Source organism: Pholcus phalangioides, unplaced genomic scaffold (assembly GCF_987345545.1).
Source record: "Pholcus phalangioides strain wild (caught in Gottingen) unplaced genomic scaffold, Ppha-v1.0 ptg000004l_1, whole genome shotgun sequence".
Taxonomy (NCBI): Eukaryota; Metazoa; Arthropoda; class Arachnida; order Araneae; family Pholcidae; genus Pholcus; species Pholcus phalangioides.
In genome coordinates, this window is record NW_028301597.1 from 14,256,892 (window position 1) to 14,275,425 (window position 18,534).

The 18,534-nt window shown below is 38.5% G+C and overlaps 1 protein-coding gene across 2 annotated transcripts in view; it reads right to left on the minus strand.

Annotated features, from left to right (window-relative positions):
- LOC149086579 (phosphatidylserine synthase 2-like) overlaps nt 1-18,534 on the minus strand; it is a 38,968-nt gene that overhangs the window by 19,840 nt on the left and 594 nt on the right. For both annotated transcript variants that reach the window (XM_089230943.1, XM_089230944.1), the window contains exons 2-5: nt 9,138-9,291; nt 2,421-2,522; nt 1,513-1,595; nt 1,348-1,415 (exon numbers count right to left, since the gene is read on the minus strand). In XM_089230943.1, the coding sequence (XP_089087069.1) occupies nt 1,348-1,415; nt 1,513-1,595; nt 2,421-2,522; nt 9,138-9,268 (384 nt within the window). In that variant the 5' untranslated portion in view covers nt 9,269-9,291. The remainder of the gene's footprint in view (nt 1-1,347; nt 1,416-1,512; nt 1,596-2,420; nt 2,523-9,137; nt 9,292-18,534) is intronic.

The following is an 18,534-nucleotide window of genomic DNA, read 5'->3' on the forward strand; positions in this document are numbered from 1 at the left end:
AGATCAGAACGACTGATGTAGGAAGGAAGACGTACTATTGCTTTTGGTTGGATACCCTCTGGCAATATGTACGGAGCTGTGAGACGCTGGATTGATAGCAAATGCTCCAGAGAGTTAGTAGACGTTGGCATAGACAAAGGAGGGACCAGACGTGGTCACCATTTTACATTGTTGTACTTTGTGTGAAATGAATCTTATATTGTGTGTATGTCAGCTCTATTTATATATTTATCCAAGAGTGTTTAATTAAATGTGTGTGCTTATGTCATCTTTCCCCACAATAGCCTGATCAAAAGACTGGATGATATGTGTTATAATTGTGATACACGTAGAGGACATCTTGCATGATAGATTCATTGGCACCTTAATGATGCGCAATGACTTACGCATAGTCAATATGCCAAATTTTTCTCAGTTTTCACTTTCTTTTGTCTTTCAGAAAAATTTCTAGAAGCACTAGGAAAGCCTGGAAAGCCATCGTTAACACGTACAATTCCTGTTTTGTTCCGATACTAGAAAAAAACGCAGGGGGAGTGGGTTTTTTTATAAATGGGGAGACCATGAAAGTGGAAACCACAAATACTGAGGGCCGACTGTACTGTTTTATTAATTGCTGGCATTAACTCATATAATTTTCAAATTGAATCAGGTGAGCTGGCCAGAAAGGAAAATCATGAGTTTTTTGAATAAATATTCAATCTAACAGAAAAGAAAAATATGCTTCAAGAAACAATTGTCATGCTAAGTGCAAGGTTGCAACTAGAAAGATGGGTCTGGTATCAAAAGCAATGGATTGAAAGGGTTGTCGCATTACCCTTTTAATCGCTCCTTTAACATTACACTGGAGTGCCAAAATAAGTATTTTGAATGAATGATCAAAAAACTAGTTGTGGCTCTGGCTAAGAGGCTATCTGAGTTGAAGGAAGCGAAAGAATCTGAAACAAGTACAAATAAAAGAAGACGGTGTGAGAGATAGAATGTTTTCGATTGTACAGCTTCTGCTTACTATAAAGATATCTGGTTGTCACATAACTATTACTACACAAAACATGCTTCTTAAGAAAATTCCTCAAAGGAACTGCTAAAGAATAGTGGAATACACAACTGGAATCTAAAGGTTAAAGCTCGGTGGAAATCGCCACTGAATCACTAAAATGGAAATTCGTTACTAAATACTGTACATTGAGAGATTCATCATAATTTGCACCATGATGACAAACATTATTAAGACATTATTAAAGACATTATAGTCTACTTCATTTAGAAGCAAATGCCACTAGAAACAAATGTTCTACTAGCAACATAACAAATGCTTTCAAAAGAAAGTTAATAAAGAAAAACACTAACCTGGAATAGTATGAATATGAGACAAAGTTCATATACTATGCTCACACAGAAGACAAATCTCCACAAAGCTGAAACACACAGTAAATAAGTAAAACATCAGATTCATTAACACATCCCCTGCATTAAATTCACTGAACACAGTTATTCAAATGAATACTTTCTTACCTGGATGTGGTCTACGAAATGGGCCATCAGGAATCTGAGTCACACCAAGAAGCAAAAACACTAAAATGCAAGCAACCAACCCTCTGGATGGAAAATGAAAAAAAAAAAGAATAATATAATAAATAAATAAAACTTTAAGAGATTATGAATAAAATATATATATTGTATTTGATGAATGTAAATGAGAATGGGTTTCTGTTTGTAGCAAAGCGAAAATCAAGATTGTGTTATCAGACTGCATTTAAAGTGAATTTTTGGTATGTCTCAATTTTATGCCAAGTTAGATAATAAAAGTATGATACTCTTAAACCTTTCCCACTATTTCCTTAAATCAGTGGTTCTTAACATTTTCAGTATATAATTTCTATTGTGGAGCCCTGTTTGACTCAAGAAGCCCCTTTTTGTGTAAAATTTTTATGGCGGAGCTATGTAGGCCTCTCTTTTTAATCATCTATCAAATTTACTGATTTACTTTATTCTTCTCGTGTCACAGCGGAGCACCGGTTGAGAACCGCTGCCTTAAATTAATGATACTTAGTCAATGTTCCTGCTAATTTTTTTTTACAAACCTGTTTTTTATGTGCATGGCAAGGAAATTTGTCATATAAACCAATGGGGAATTTTGTCTGCAGCACGGAAGTACTTTGACAGTATGTTGCTGAGCACATGCATAGCTTAAAGAGAGTATTGAACTCAACTCAATGAAATACAAGAAATGTAGAAAAAAATTCCAAAATTTTTGAAGTTGAAACTTACTCTTGATGGAAGAAAACTGAAATAATGTCATTTTTAAGCTAAAATAAAAAGCATTTGTGTAATGTTGTTTAAACTTTTTAACATAATTAATGAACATAACATAATTAATGTTAAAATAAATGCCATGTATTGAGCCGAATCACAAAAAATACCTTTTCACATTGTATTCGGAATCAACGTTTGATGACTCAAACAGTGCAACGTAGATCAGAGCACATGTAAGAAGAAACAATACAGAGAGAGTGTGAGCTCGCCTAAAATGTGAAAGAATCAACTAGAAAATTGTGCAAAAAAAAAAAGACAATATCACACAAAAATAAAAACTGAAAGGAATAGAGGTTTTTAAGGAAACAAATTTCCTGCCAATAATCTGCTTATGCATAAAAAAGTCATCCTATAACAGGATGTGACAAGTCCAGGTGCCGTGGCAACTAAAAAAATTAGTATTGATGCTAGGGTTGTTTGGTTTAAACCACCTTGATTTTAACCAAGTGGTTTTAAATATCATTTTTTCCCTTGTTGTATGTTCAACAACCAAAAATGTTGTATTGGTTTATTATTAACCAAAAAAATGTTTCATTCTTACCACATTTTATATTCTTGGGGGACATTCTGATGGTATATATTTAAATGGTATAAAATAGTATAAGTGTTTTTTTTCCTAAAAGTCTTATAAAAGTGACCAGAATATAAATTTTCTTTCATATTAAGTATCTTAGCTGCTTAACTTAAAGTTACATACAGTGCTAAAAAATTTCTCTTCTTACTGCTTTGGGCTGTTACTTTGGACTGTATTCTGATGCTCTATCTCAAGCAAATTCATGAATGAGGATTGCATCACACATACAAATATGTGGTGGTGGCATCTCACAGGCTTTTTCCCCCTTCACAAAGAAGCAGCAAGCAACAGTAGTGACTTCACTGTCATGCTAAGGGCAAGTGAATTTATAATCCAAAAAGACACCAGCTGCCCTAAAGGACACAGACCAGTGTACTAGTAGTTACATTACCTCACGGACATGTTTATCTTCTTTCCATATGAAGCAGCACATCTCATACTGTATATCACAACTAAGCTTAGTATTTAATTTTTTTAAACATATTTTCAGCATTACCGACAGTTAATTAAAGTTCTACTGTACAGTAGTAAAATCTCGAAATTGACCAGTTAGCGAAGTGGCGGGTGATCCCTGTACAAATAATTTTCAGTTACAAATTCTTTGGAATATGGATGGTCCAGTAGTGTATTTACAGGAGGCTATAGCCCAGGGGCGGCAAATTTTGGAGTATAGAAAGGGAAAGAGAAAAAACATTTTTTTTTAAAAATTCATGTTGCGTAAACATGTGGAAGTGCCATGTGTTATTTCTATTGTAAATCTATATACATATATAAAATTGATTTTCTGTCTATAACTTGAACGATAGGCTACTTTAAAATTTTGTCACAGCTGGGCAAGTGCCTGAACTGGGTGAGAAACTATTGGGCAACAATGGTCTCAACATCTGGGTCTCAACGATCACCTTCAGAATGTTTACTTTGGTTACCATGGTTCCCTAGCAATGCGTTTCAGACATGTATATGTCTTTACAATGGTTTGTCACTTTAATGCTGCCACTATATTTACAATAGTTTACGCATTTTATGCCTTTATAATGGTTTGCCACTTTTTAATAGTCATCAGAATCATCATCAGCATCACTTTGAGAAACAGGCAAAGGATGATCCCCATAGAAATCAGTGTTAAAATTGCCAATTTTACTGTAGAAATGTGGGAATTTATATATAGTGGGGTTTTTCCTGCCACATCAATAATTTTAAAAATTGTATTGAATTCTCGATTTTTGAAGTATTGAGTTCGCTCAGGATACAAAGCCCAGAAAATTAAATATGCAGTAATTAGTCAGACCTACTTTTGAGTTGGATATCCATGAAATAACATTGATTTCAACTTTTTATTTATATATTCTCAAGCATGAAAATTAATGTCTCTGTATTGCCTTTTAATATTCGACTGCATTAATTCATATAGTTTAGGATGTTTTAAAATTAATTATGGGTCCGTAAAATACATCGAAGAAATTCTACAGCTTTAATTAAACATTTTTTGAAGCAGAAACAGGCAAATGGCTAACTTGAAGTTCAAGGGGGGGGGGGCGGAATTGAAATACCTTGCGACCCTTCAAAAAAATTAAAAAATATTCATTTCTACGTTTCCTTGAATCTAGATTTCTTTATTTCATGATTCGCGCAGGAAGTCCCCATATTTAGAAGAGTAAAAAGTCCCCATATTGGTTAACTTAGACACAGTATGCATGTCCCTCAAAGAAAAAGGGAAAACACGTGATCCAAAAAGCCTCATTGAAGAAAACCTGGGCAGCGCCGGGTATGTAACATATAATTATTAAACCAAATTGTTTATTTTCATGTGTTTTCCACACAGACTGCCCTTGAAGTAAAAAAGTAAAAAAATATATGAATGTCTAACCTTCTTATTTAAAGTGTGCTGCCTTTTCAAATAGTACTGGCAGAGTAGAGGTGAGAGGGTGAGTGGGTGTCAGCGAAGCAAAGCAACACTCATTTCAGATTACTGAAGGTGTTGGAAAAAAGACGAGTTCAGCCGACATCCCCTAAAGAAGTGGGGGAGGGGGTATTTTTTTTGGAGAGCTATCTATGGAGGGTGTTGGTACAGTGGTCAGGAAGTTCTTTCCGTGATTCAAGGCTGCTGCACCCTTCCCAGCTGACCACAAACAAAATTTCAATAGCTCAATTTTGGCTATTTTTGAAAGTAAAAAGATATAACATTCTACTGACTTTAGCGATGCCCGCCATAAGAGAAAAAAGTCTTCTGCAACAAAGATGCTTTTATTGGTGCTGGTCGGGGCTTTGGTGAGAGTCTTTGAGAGTGGGCTATGGTTGACCATCTGGGGGATAGAAACAGTGTTAAGTAGTGGATATAAATCGAATGGATGAATTTGATTACAATCTGATTTTTTTTTTAAAACTTGCTTGAGAACCGAAATGGGATAAAGGTGGTCAATCCAAAACAACATCCATTTGCAGTCACTAATTAGAATATAAAGAAATCGAAATCATGGTACAGAATGGAGAAAGGATCGATTCCATTTACTGGTCTATAAGAACAGCTCTCCTTATTTAAGGTTTCCTGAAAAAAAGGGGGAGAAATGTGGAGCTTGGCAGAACCCACATTTTTATTAATTGTATACAGTATTACAAACCTACATTCGGATATAAACGCAGGATTACCAACAAAACAGAAAAAAGCTCCTCTTCATTTTACAATTTCCTGACGAAAACAAAGTAAATATCAAATATAACTACTCGTTTCTGATAAGTTCATATGTTTCGTATTTTGTGAAAGTTTTCTTTAATGATAATTTATGAACAATCGCCACAATTCAATCTTAGTTAATTTGGAATCCTCTGTAAAACTTGTATTCAATAGGGCGTATTTTTTTATGCGATACATCAATAAATTGAAAAAAGTTTGAGCTGGTGCTCGTTTAAGAAATTTTGCGTGCAAAACCACGTGAAGTTGACTCACATCCTGGTCCTAATACAGGGACAACAATTAAATAGTGTTTTCTCTGCAATTTTTATATTGTCCTGTCTTACTTGTATTTCAGATGGTTAACAAACACGATAGGTGAACAGTTTACATTTTACATTTTCAGTTTAAACTATACAATTTTAGGTGGGAACAAAAACACCATTATAAAATAATAATAATAATTTTACAGTGAGGGTGACAAAATTATGTTTGTCTCCCCACACAAATATCCTGGTTACGGCCCTGTTGGTGCCTAAAATTTTCTATACATCATTACTAGCTCAGGCAAAAGAAACGTGTGGATCCTAAAATATTTGGTTAGCACTTGGTTTTGTTTTCTTGATTTTTCAAGCACTGTCCTAATCTGCCAATTCAAATTCCTAGTTAATCTATATGGAAATAGATGAAATCTCAAGAGAGTGGGGGAGTCTGTTGATCACATTTATTTAAAAATAAAACACTGACTTTTCCACTCATATTTATATCTGACCTGTTATCTTTGATTTAAAAAAAATCTTGAATAAAATTTTTTTTTTAAATAATCTGAAAAAAAAATTGTCTAAGATCGCTCACCAAAAAAAGCTATGAATAATACATGAACAGTCTATAAATCTGCACTTAGAAATTTAATGTATAATTGACAGATTAAAAGACAAGAAATTACAATTTTATATACAATAAAAAAACCTCTTCTGCAGACACTGGTGGGATAAAAAAAATTTGTCCATAAAAAGGGGTGACCGTTGATCAGAGGTTCGAAACGCATGCTTTTATTATACAAGGGAAAATATTATTTGGTTGTAAAAGAAGAATGGCCGAGGAGATTTAACTTAACGTTTTCCTTTGCATTTAGCTTTGATTCCTTCAAACCATCAAATGGGAAACACATTTTGTCTAAAGTGTATTAACAAACTGCAATGGTTTTAGAAGTTTAGTTTGGAGAAGTGACATATTATTTTATAAGTAAATTATAATTATAATGATCCATTTCAAGCTGTCTCAATCGTGGACTGAGTAATGCCTGTGGTCTTTTGTGCAAGAGACCTCCCATGATAATCTTTGCAATCAATGTAAATTGCAGTAGAGGATTGAAGACCTTGCAATCCTCCTTGTATGTTACCTTCTTTCTTATGCTTGTAAAAGTATAAGTATATACTTTATATAGCATATCTATAAACTAAACCAAGGTTTAAACCAGGTCTAGGTGGTGTCAGGTCTGCACACAGTCACTAAGAAATTAGAACTGGCACCTAAAGTTTTCTGTGTATGGTTATTGAATTTCAGTCTGAACACAAAATTTTCTGAAGTTGTGTCAGCATGAGGTGGTTTTTACTCAGCCCAATTAATCAGGAGAAAATAGACTTTTTCTGGATATTATGCCAAGGTGAGCTTGAAAAAAAAAATCATCTAGTCTCCACCGCGAATCAAACTCGAGTCCTCTTGCAAACCGGGCAAGTGCACTACCATATACAAGGCCACAACAGGCAAAATGCCCAACGAGGTGGCTGAGAAAAAGATGCTCATAACAAATATGGATGACATATATTTCTAAAATACAGCAACTCAATTAAAAATGCAATCATAAAAACTATATATACATGACATAATATTACACAATGCCCGTAAAAATATTTATGGTTGTCTTATTCTAAGTATGGATAGCTTCTCGATTTACCCTAACGTATTTATTGTATTTCTTTTTAAACGTGTCAATTGTGTCAGAATTTACTACACCCGGGGTAAGCTATTCCATTTATTAACAACCCTATTAGAGAAAAATTCCCTGTGGCACCACAACCTAGAATTGCCCCTTACCAATCGATAGTGGTGTCCCCTTGTCAAAGCAGTCGATTGATGGCGTATATTTATGGTGGTGCACTTATCCGGTTTGCAAGAGAACCTGGGTTTGATTCTCGGCAGAAACCAGGTAACTTTTTTTTCGAGTTTACCTCCGCATAATATCGAGAAAAAGTTTATTTCCTTATGTAAGCATGTTTTCCTACAATGAAAGGGATCACCAAGTCCCAGAAAAGTTAAAAAAAAAGGTTTTGGGCTGTTTATCTCAGAAAAAAAAAATTTGGTCCCTAATTATTTGGCTGGCACCTAATTTTCTTTTTGATTTGTTAAGCTCTACTACAAACTGATGGAATAGTTTTTTTATACTGACTGCTCACAAAAAAAGTATCAGTTGTTAAAGTTGAAATTAAATACTCTCAGTTAAATTATTTTGATATTTTTTGTCGAGCACTAATTTTTTTATAGCCTAGATGGGAGAGGGGTTTACCCCCTGATTCTAATGCTTTGTTTTGGGAAGCCTCATCATGCTATTTAGATCAGTATTATTCAACCTTTTCAAAGCTGCGGACTGGTAAAATCCATTGAACAATTTTGATAAAAAAATACAAATAAATGGGAGAAATAATTTTATGACTGGGAAAAAAATCATTTGCAGAGCCTGCCGATGGCTAAAAAGAGCAATAAAAATCAATATGGATCCGGTATAATATTTCTAATAAATCTAAAATTATGTAGCTGCTATATAATTGCTATATGAATTGGCTGAAATGTTTCATCAACTATCACCATGGCCCAGCAGTTGAAAAACACAGATTTAGATGGAAGCGGCAAAGTTTTATTAACCAATTATCATAAATAGCATTAAAACTTTTATTTATGTACATCAGTACGTCTAGTAAATTTCAGTAAATTGGATTAACACTTAGAGTCAATATTGCCATATGGCAATTTGGCCTGGGTATCGTTCGGTTTGACAGATTAACACTTAAAAAAATTATCCAATCTAGAGTATAATATAATTAGAATGAGGGGGGTTGTTAAAGTAGAAAATTTGTATAATGACTTAGAGCAACAACTTATTTTAAAAAAACTGATTTAACTTTTTAATGATCAGATAATTCTTCATGGACTTGTAAAAGCTTCAACTACTTTCTTTCTCTCCTAACCCCCGTGTACCTGTCTTTCTGGTTCTTGCCTCTGATGAGAGCTTCATCTTCTTCCTCTGCCCCATTTACAAAAGCCTCCAAAACATTACCATACTCCCTATCTGAATGATCTTTGTTAAAGAGTTAAAGCAGAACTTGACACCAATCCACTGTTACTGGTGCCTAAAGTTTTCTATGTATGATTATTGATTTGGTGTTCAAGAACAACACAACATTTTCGGAATTATTTTTCCAGCATATTCACAACATAAAAAATTTTTATAAGTCCCGGGAAAAAAATCTCCTCATTTAGAGTAAATTTTCCTCAATTCGAAACATAGGCAAGAACAATACCCACCAGAAAAATGTCATGGTTCCATCATCATACACATCTTTAACCTTATAACTCTCCCAGTCATGAGTAGTAGTCAACATAGCAACCTCATTTTGCCATTTCATTCGTTTTTTCTTTCTATCCATTTTCAGCATACAACAATCGGCTGCGCCGTGACCTTGAAAAAAATGTGAGAATGTAATTCACCACTGTGATTTCTTAAATAAATATACATCATATACATCAGATGTTCTTAATCTATGGGTCGCAAGGGCTTTTGAGATGGTTTGTATATCAAATTAAACATTCTGTTAATAAGTAATGTTTATTAAGAATTTTTGTATCTGAAATAGAGCCATGGGTTGTGAAATTGGTAGTGTTGGTGATTTTGGGTCACAGTTGGAAAGATTAAGAACCTCTGATATAGATAGTAGATTTCTGATTACTTTTTTTGGGGAAAGGTTCTTGACACCAGCAAATATGATAACTACAAGAAAATTTATACTACAGCTGTACCTTGAGCTACTACATTATATATACACTTTGTAAACATTCCTATGGCAAATTTCCAATGAATGCATGCCAAGAAGTTTTGTATGTACAGTGAAACCTGTATGAAACGGAACATTGATAGACTGAAATAATATTTCATTTTAGACAGATTTCCGTTTTTATAAATTATAAAGGTGCAACTAAAAGTACTAATCATTGAGAGAACAGACTATATTTTTATTTCATTTAAGATAGGTTTTCGTCTCGTACAGTGTCTGCCTTAGACAGGTTTCACAATGTTTGACTCTAATGATATTATAATGTCAGTGTTGTTTGTGACTTAGAAGCATAGGCGGAGATAGACTTGGAAGTCTGGGGGTGGGGCACGATGATGATGTCAGTTCATATGTACATTAGATCGGTTGACTCCACTTTTGGATACTGGGGGCCTCCACGGCCCCCTGTATCTCTGCCCATGCTTAGAAGTGCTGTTATCTCTGTATGTTGGTACTTCAAGCTACATACTATTCCATGTACAACTTGCATCTTGGTGTAAAATTTTTAATGCAAAATAATGGAAATTGCTTAACTTTGTTCTAGTCCACCACAATAACAATAATTGTGTAGCTACCAATTAGCATAGTAGAACACAGTATATTCTGTTTAAAACAACAGTAATTTTTGCTTATAAGACTATATATAGTACTCAGTATAATTATGACAACTGCTGCTGGCTCCAACTTGTTCAAAGCAACCAAGCTTTCAGGTATCTACTGAACTTTTTTTTGGCATATGAACATTGAGACCAGAAAGTTCTGCTTGCACATATGAGTGGACTCAAGGTAAACCAGCCTCAGTCAGTCATACACTAACTGTGTTTGCACCATGTTCTGACAGTCTTTGTTGTTTTGGTGAGTGATCCAAAAAAATCTTTAAAAATTTAACGTGTCACCATTTGTGAAATGTGAGGTCTGTAATTCTTTATCTGAACACTAAAAATGTAAGGGAAATAAAGTAAAAAAATAAAAATTAGGGAAATCAGACATGTATGGTGATGTGATGGATGAGTCATCTCTATGTCATTGGTTTCAAAGTGTCAATGCTGGAAAAGAGAATGTCCATGATGATAAACGAAGAGGCCGCCTGTTCATCATTACAGATGATTTGTTGCAGTCAGTCATTGAACTGATAAAGCAAAATCAGCACGAGTTTGGATGAAATCAGTGAGAATTTTCTGGGAGAAAAACATTTTCAAAACAAAGAGCTCAAAGAAGAAGTCACAGAGGTCACTTCATAGCAGCAAAAGCAATGCCGTCTTAAGGCACAGCCCAGGGGCCTCAAGAGAAGAGGGGGGCCTCACAAAAATGATAACTAGTTAAAATTTTCGAGAAATTTTTAGGTAGAGCCTCAGCAAAATCAGCTGGCCCGGGGCCCACGATGCTTTTAAGGTGGTCCTGAGCAGAAGTCCATGATGTTGACATTCAAGATACAGCAAATGTTTTAATTTAAATGGGAACTATGTCAAAAAGTAGCGTAAGGATGAAAATACAAAATAAAAAAGTTTTGCTGAAAAATTTCTCATTACTGGTGTTTAATTTGAAAATGGGTAGGTTATTACTGTTACGAAAAATATCGGTAGCGTTATTTGTTGAGGACCCCCTCAAGTTAAAAAAGCCATGAGGAAAGAGATCATTCTATTGGTTGAGAACATTTTGGCAAAAGTCTGCTCCCATCCGGAAGTGTCCCTCTTGGAGAACTACAAGCAATGATTAAGCCGCTGTGGTGGTCGAGTGGTCATAGTGACGGACTCGCATCGCGGGGACCCGGGTTCGAGCCCCACCGTTGCCACAGTGGTGGTGGGGCTGAAGTTGGTTTTCTGTGGTTCCCAACTTCGAGGCGCAAATGCGAGCCGATCTCCCCGTTAAAAAGTCTCGCCACAGAGAGCAACAGACCTACAAACAGTACAATTATTCAGTCACTACACATCACTCACTTCACTTCTGAGATATACATGGTAGCACTGAAAAATCATACACAACACTAGATACGCACTCAGACTGTTAGGTACACACACTTACACTTCCGGCACAACTCACTAGGTAGAAAATTGCCTATGGCAATAGACCTGAGTTGTGCTCGGCTAAAAAAAAAAAAAAAAAAAAAAAGCAATGATTAAATTTGCTCGAATTTTGTTTTTCCTTGAAGGTTTGAGGAAAAAGAAATTCACCTATAAAAAGTGATTTGATCACAAGAAGGCAGTCAGTTTTGTTGCGACTTCAAGCTCAGTGCGAGATTCTTATTTGTCGATCGTGTTCGGCCTGCTTGTAAGTACGAGTAAAGTAGCTGTTTTCTGTGAATAAATCTGTGCGTCCTGAAAATTGTGTCATCCTCTGCCTCTTTCAAGGACTTTTGAGAAATTATCCAGAACAATTGGTGTCAAAAGTGGGATAATTCAAGGACTTGAATGGTAAAAACGAGAGGAATAGAGATGGACGAGATGCAAGAACAGCTGAACTAACTGATGTCTGTGATGGGACAGAAGAAATTGGGCATTGTGAAAGAGATAAACACGCCCCCATCGCTGCCGTCAATGTCACCAATTCTATAGTCGAAGTCAAGGGTGATGTCACAGCCGTTAATATATCCATCGCCGAAGTTAGAGAAGATGTCAATGCAATGATATCTGGAATGAAAGAGGAAATCGCGACATCGATTGCCGGAATGAAGGAAAACATCACTGTCGTTGAAAGTATTGCGTCGTGTTATCACGGACGCAAGAAACAACAGGATCAGAGCTGTTCTATCGCCTCCTTCAGCTGGTTGTTGAACTTCAAGAACCCCGAGGCTCAAGTAGCTCGATGGATATAACGGCTGCAGGAATACGACATGACATCGTAAGGGAGCATCGCACGGAAATGCCGAAACCCTATCGAGAAGACAATGTCTACAATACTATCGTCTCATTGCGTCAAGGCAGAAGAAAAATACGAGCTGGTGAACCCTGTAGTGAGACAAGCAACATCTCAAGTGACGATCCTTGGAGCGACGTGAACACCTGGAAAAGCCAACTAGAACATCCTGATATACTACCAATAATGGATTTGAAGGAATCCACCGGAAATAAACCAGCGTCGCCTATTCCAGTCCGATGACCAAAAGGTACGGGGCAATATGGGACTCCCTGGAGATGAGAGATGGCGTGCTGTACCGCAAATGGGAGTCGGAGGATGGAAAGACGTTCAGATGGCAACTCATCCTACCCAGAGGCCATATGAAAGAGGTCTTGAATAAGTTGCACGGGAGCCCGACCGGGGGACATTTTGGCGAAACTAAGACTCTCCAGAAGGTCCGTAATGATTCTACTGGGACAAGTAAAGAACCGATGTGGAAAAATGGTGCAAGAAATACAATGCCTGCGCCGCTCGAAAGGTCCTCTGAAACGCACCTGGGCCCACCCTGAACGCTATAACGTTGGTGTCAATGCAATGATATCTGGAATGAAAGAGGAAATCGCGACATCGATTGCCGGAATGAAGGAAAACATCACTGTCGTTGAAAGCAGGGTAGACGGAATAATTGACACTGTGAAAGAAATCTCCCAAGAGATGAATTCCGTCTCTGAACAGGTGAATGCGGTCGATGAGAAGCTCTCAAAGAGGATACAAGAGCTGGGAAAGCACTTTGAAGAGCCTACGCTTTTGTCAGACGCTCAGGTCCTGCCAGCCATAGTTGATGTCAGTCGGCCGAACATCAAGCCCTCGACATATGATGGAAGAACATTGTGGTCGATCTTCAAGACCCAGTTCGAGATGATCGCCTCTGCGAATGGATGGGATTGTGTTCTCAAGGCCTTCCACCTAGCCGCCGCACTCCGAGCGGAAGGTACCGAAGTGCTTCAGACGCTCGCCGACGAGAACTGATCGAGCTATGAAGCTCTGACAAACGCACTCGAGCTGAGGTTCGGAGAGAACTACATGAAAGACTTCCACCGGCTGCAACCGAAGACCAGGCAACAGAGAACCGGGGGAAACATTGCAGGAGCTGGCCATGGACATTGAAAGGCTCTCGCAGTTTGCGTATCCCGATTGCCCACTGGATATTAGGGATGGACTAACCCTACAGAGCTTCACCAACTCCGTCAAGGACCCCGACATCCAGCAGGTGTTGCGTCTGGGCGAGTACAAGGACGTGAAAAGTGCCCTTGTCTACGCTATGAAGTTTGAGGCAGCCCATCAAGCTTAGAGTAGAGAACGACGAGTAGTCCGCAGTGCTGTTCTGGACGTCGCTGCCACGGACATCATCAGAGAGCTGGAAGAACTGAAAAGTGCCGTGAACGACCATAAAAATTGGAAAGACAAACCCCCTGGTCTGCTGGAGGTGTCATGAGGAAGACCACCTACGAAGGTCCTGCCCGATGGCAATTCCCAAAAGAGGATACACTCCTCGAGGCTCGGAGACGTTAAACTGAAACGCAGTCATCTGATGGGGCGGAGGTCGCTACAAGGAGATGCCCATCAAGCGATTCAAGGGACTTAACGATTCCGCCTAGAACGAAGAGCATCATCCACGGCACGGCCTGTTAATTGCCGCCGCTCTGGTGGATTCATCAAAGGACGGTGTTCCTGTGAGATCATTCAATATCAACGAGAAGCTGAAGGAGGTTCGGAAGGGTGAAGAGATCGCTATTTATGCTCAATTCGCGTGTGTGGTTCGTGATTCATCGGGAAATCCACCAGATGATTCCGGAAGTTTGTTCGAGAGCTTGATAGGAGACACCTAGCTGGATTCTGACCAGAGAAGACGTGCCCAGTCGACAACCAAAAAAATGCGAGATTTTTTTCTCTACGTCATCAGCTGATGTTGGCCGAACCAGCTTGACGCAACATCAGATCGTCATCGGGGTCCATTCACCAATTAAACAGCATCCTAGAAGACTTCCATTCGCCAAACAAAAAGAAGTTGGTCAACTGATAGAGGAAATGCGAGTCAACAACATTATCGAGCCGTCAACGAGTCCATGATCCGATCGGCTTTGATCGGTGAGAAAGAACAGTTCCACCAGATTCCGTGTCGACTACAGACGATTGAACGACGTCCCCAAGAAAGACAGTTATCCGCTGCCAAGAATTGACGACACTCTTGACACGCTTTCTGGACATCAGTGGTTTTCTACTCTTAACTGAAGAGTGGATATTGGCAAGTGGAAATACACCCGGACGATCGAGAAAAGACGGCCTTCATTACCGGACAAGGACTGTGGCAGTTCAAGGTGGTGGCATTCGGCTTGTGCAATGCTCCGGCTACCTTCGAACAGCTGATGGAGACTGTTTTACATGGACTATCTTACGAATCATGTCTCGTGTACTTGGACGACATAATAGTAGTTGGAAGAACATTTTCGGAACATCTAGAGAATTTGAGCAAAGTCCTTCAAAGGCTGAGAGATGGCAATTTGAAATTGAGCTCCACAAAGTACCGTCTGTTTAGACAAGTCACCTACTTGGGTCACATCACCTCTCGAGAGGGAATAAGGACAGATCCTGAGAAGACCAAAGCCGTGAAAGACTAGAAGCGACTAGAGAATGTGAATGAGCTTCAGAGCTTTCTGGGACTTTGCACATATTACCGGATAGCAAGACCCCTCCACCGACTCATTGAAGTGATAAATTCATGTGAACTGACGAGTGTGAAAGGGCTTTTACGTCACTAAAACAATTGTTTTAGCCGATGTTAGGGCTTGGCTCCAATATTGGCATTTCCACGAGTAGAGAAGGAATTCATCCTCGACACGGACGCAAGAAACAACAGGATCAGAGCTGTTCTATCGCCTCCTTCAGCTGGTTGTTGAACTTCAAGAACCCCGAGGCTCAAGTAGCTCGATGGATATAACGGCTGCAGGAATACGACATGACATCGTAAGGGAGCATCGCACGGAAATGCCGAAACCCTATCGAGAAGACAATGTCTACAATACTATCGTCTCATTGCGTCAAGGCAGAAGAAAAATACGAGCTGGTGAACCCTGTAGTGAGACAAGCAACATCTCAAGTGACGATCCTTGGAGCGACGTGAACACCTGGAAAAGCCAACTAGAACATCCTGATATACTACCAATAATGGATTTGAAGGAATCCACCGGAAATAAACCAGCGTCGCCTATTCCAGTCCGATGACCAAAAGGTACTGGGCAATATGGGACTCCCTGGAGATGAGAGATGGCGTGCTGTACCGCAAATGGGATTCGGAGGATGGAAAGACGTTCAGATGGCAACTCATCCTACCCAGAGGCCATAGGAAAGAGGTCTTGAATAAGTTGCACGGGAGCCCGACCGGGGGACATTTTGGCGAAACTAAGACTCTCCAGAAGGTCCGTAATGATTCTACTGGGACAAGTAAAGAACCGATGTGGAAAAATGGTGCAAGAAATACAATGCCTGCGCCGCTCGAAAGGTCCTCTGAAACGCACCTGGGCCCACCCTGAACGCTATAACGTTGGTGTCAATGCAATGATATCTGGAATGAAAGAGGAAATCGCGACATCGATTGCCGGAATGAAGGAAAACATCACTGTCGTTGAAAGCAGGGTAGACGGAATAATTGACACTGTGAAAGAAATCTCCCAAGAGATGAATTCCGTCTCTGAACAGGCGAATGCGGTCGACGAGAAGCTCTCAAAGAGGATACAAGAGCTGGGAAAGCACTTTGAAGAGCCTACGCTTTTTTCAGACGCTCAAGTCCTGCCAGCCATAGTTGATGTCAGTCGGCCGAACATCAAGCCCTCGACATATGATGGAAGAACATTGTGGTCGATCTTCAAGACCCAGTTCGAGATGATCGCCTCTGCGAATGGATGGGATTGTGTTCTCAAGGCCTTCCACCTAGCCGCCGCACTCCGAGCGGAAGGTACCGAAGTGCTTCAGACGCTCGCCAACGAGAACTGATCGAGCTATGAAGCTCTGACAAACGCACTCGAGCTGAGGTTCGGAGAGAACTACATGAAAGACTTCCACCGGCTGCAACTGAAGACCAGGCAACAGAGAACCGGGGGAAGTCGCAGACTACTCCGTTTCATCTGGAATCTACCGGAAGAATATGTCGAGGGAGTGCCTTGAGGATGTGTATCGAATCGCCAGAGACAGGATCAACCGGCTCCGAAAAGATGAAGAAGCACTACGATGCGAAGGCTACGTCTCACGACTTCAAGGAAAAATGCCTCACCTGGCTTTGGAACCCAAAGCGCCGAAAAGAACTTTGTTCGAAACTCTAGACATTTTGGGAAGGACCCTACAGAGTCGTGAAGAAACTGAATGATGTGGTAATTCGGATTCAAAAGACTCCATCGACGAAATGAAAAGTGGTCCATCTGACCAGACTATCTCCCTACCAAAGTGAGTGACTAAGTGCGACCCACTGACTTGAGGACTGAATTGTCAGGACGAACAATTTTAAAGGAGGGGACAGTGTTACGAAAAATAACGGTAGCGCAATTTGTTGATGACCCCTCAAGTAACAGAGAACCTTCTGGCAAAAGTCTGCCCCGTCTAGAAGTGCCATTCTTGGAGAACTAGCAATGATTAAGTTGGCTGGAATTTTCTTTTTCTCGAAGGTTCGACCATTATCACAAGAGGGCAGTCAGTGTTGAGCTCAGTGCGAGATTCTTATTTGTCAATCGCGTTCAGTCTGATTGCAAATACATGTAAAATAGCTGTTTTCTGTGAAAAAATCTGTGCATCCTGAAAACTGTATCATCCTCTGCTTTTTTCAAGGAGACTTGCGAGAAATTATCTGTTACATTACTTTCTGGATGACTCCAGTATGTTTCCAGCTCACATCTTGAAGTGTTATTAGCTAAGCCGAGTTTTACTTGGAGCATGTTTTCTGCACCATGTAACACACAAATGGTCCAGTGGGACACACTGACCACTCACCAATAGAAGTGGTACAACTGTTTTCCTACAGAGTACAAAACACCCCAGCGTTTTACTTCAGGCATGATTGGCCGACTGTTTCTAGAAGAGTCAAATGCATTGTGCAGCGCACATTTCACTGATCCTTTCTTCACCTTTAGGTCTGTTTACAGGCATTAAGCGACTTGGTAATTAACTAAATTTTATGTTGTCGAGTACCCAAAAAAGTATCAGCCTGTTTAAGTGATTTAGTAAATGATCATCGGATAATACAAGACCATGCCTACTGGCGCATGTGCATCATACCTACTTAATTAAAAAAAAAATAGACTGGATTCTATTCTACTCAATCACTTACCAACTGAAAGTCTGTTTACATGTATTAAGTGATTTAGTAATTAACTAAATTTCAAGTTGTCAAGTAGTTGTAAAATGTATGCAGATGATAAGAGCCATTTACACAGCTTTAGTTGATGATTTAATAATTTACTGATTAAATAGAATAGAACTCAATCTATTTTTTTCGATTAAGTAGAGATGATGCGCATATGCTAGTGGTCATGATCTCGTATTATCCAACGAGCACACTAAATAACTAAATCACTTAAAAGTGTCGATACTTTTTCGAGCACTTGACAACTTAAAAAATTTAGTTACCCTTTTAATGGCCCAAAGGTTTTATTATTTTGTTCATCATCGGTTTTATTAATTTGAAAGAGAAATATTTTTCTTACTTCATATTTTTTTCCTGAATGCATGAGATTTTAAACTTAATTTACAAAACAAAAATTTCATTTGAGAACTTTTTATGCCATTAATTTAATTTTTTTAAATCGCTTATTTTTAAGGAAGAATAAAATTTAATTTTTTAAAAATTTTGATTTTAATGTTGTTTCTATGAACATGGACAAGTCCAGAAACAATACAAGAAAATTTTTTTCATGAATTTTGCGGTTGATATCTCTAAACTAAAGGATCGGAATAGGAAATAACAAAAAAATTTAGAAAATCAATTTAAATCT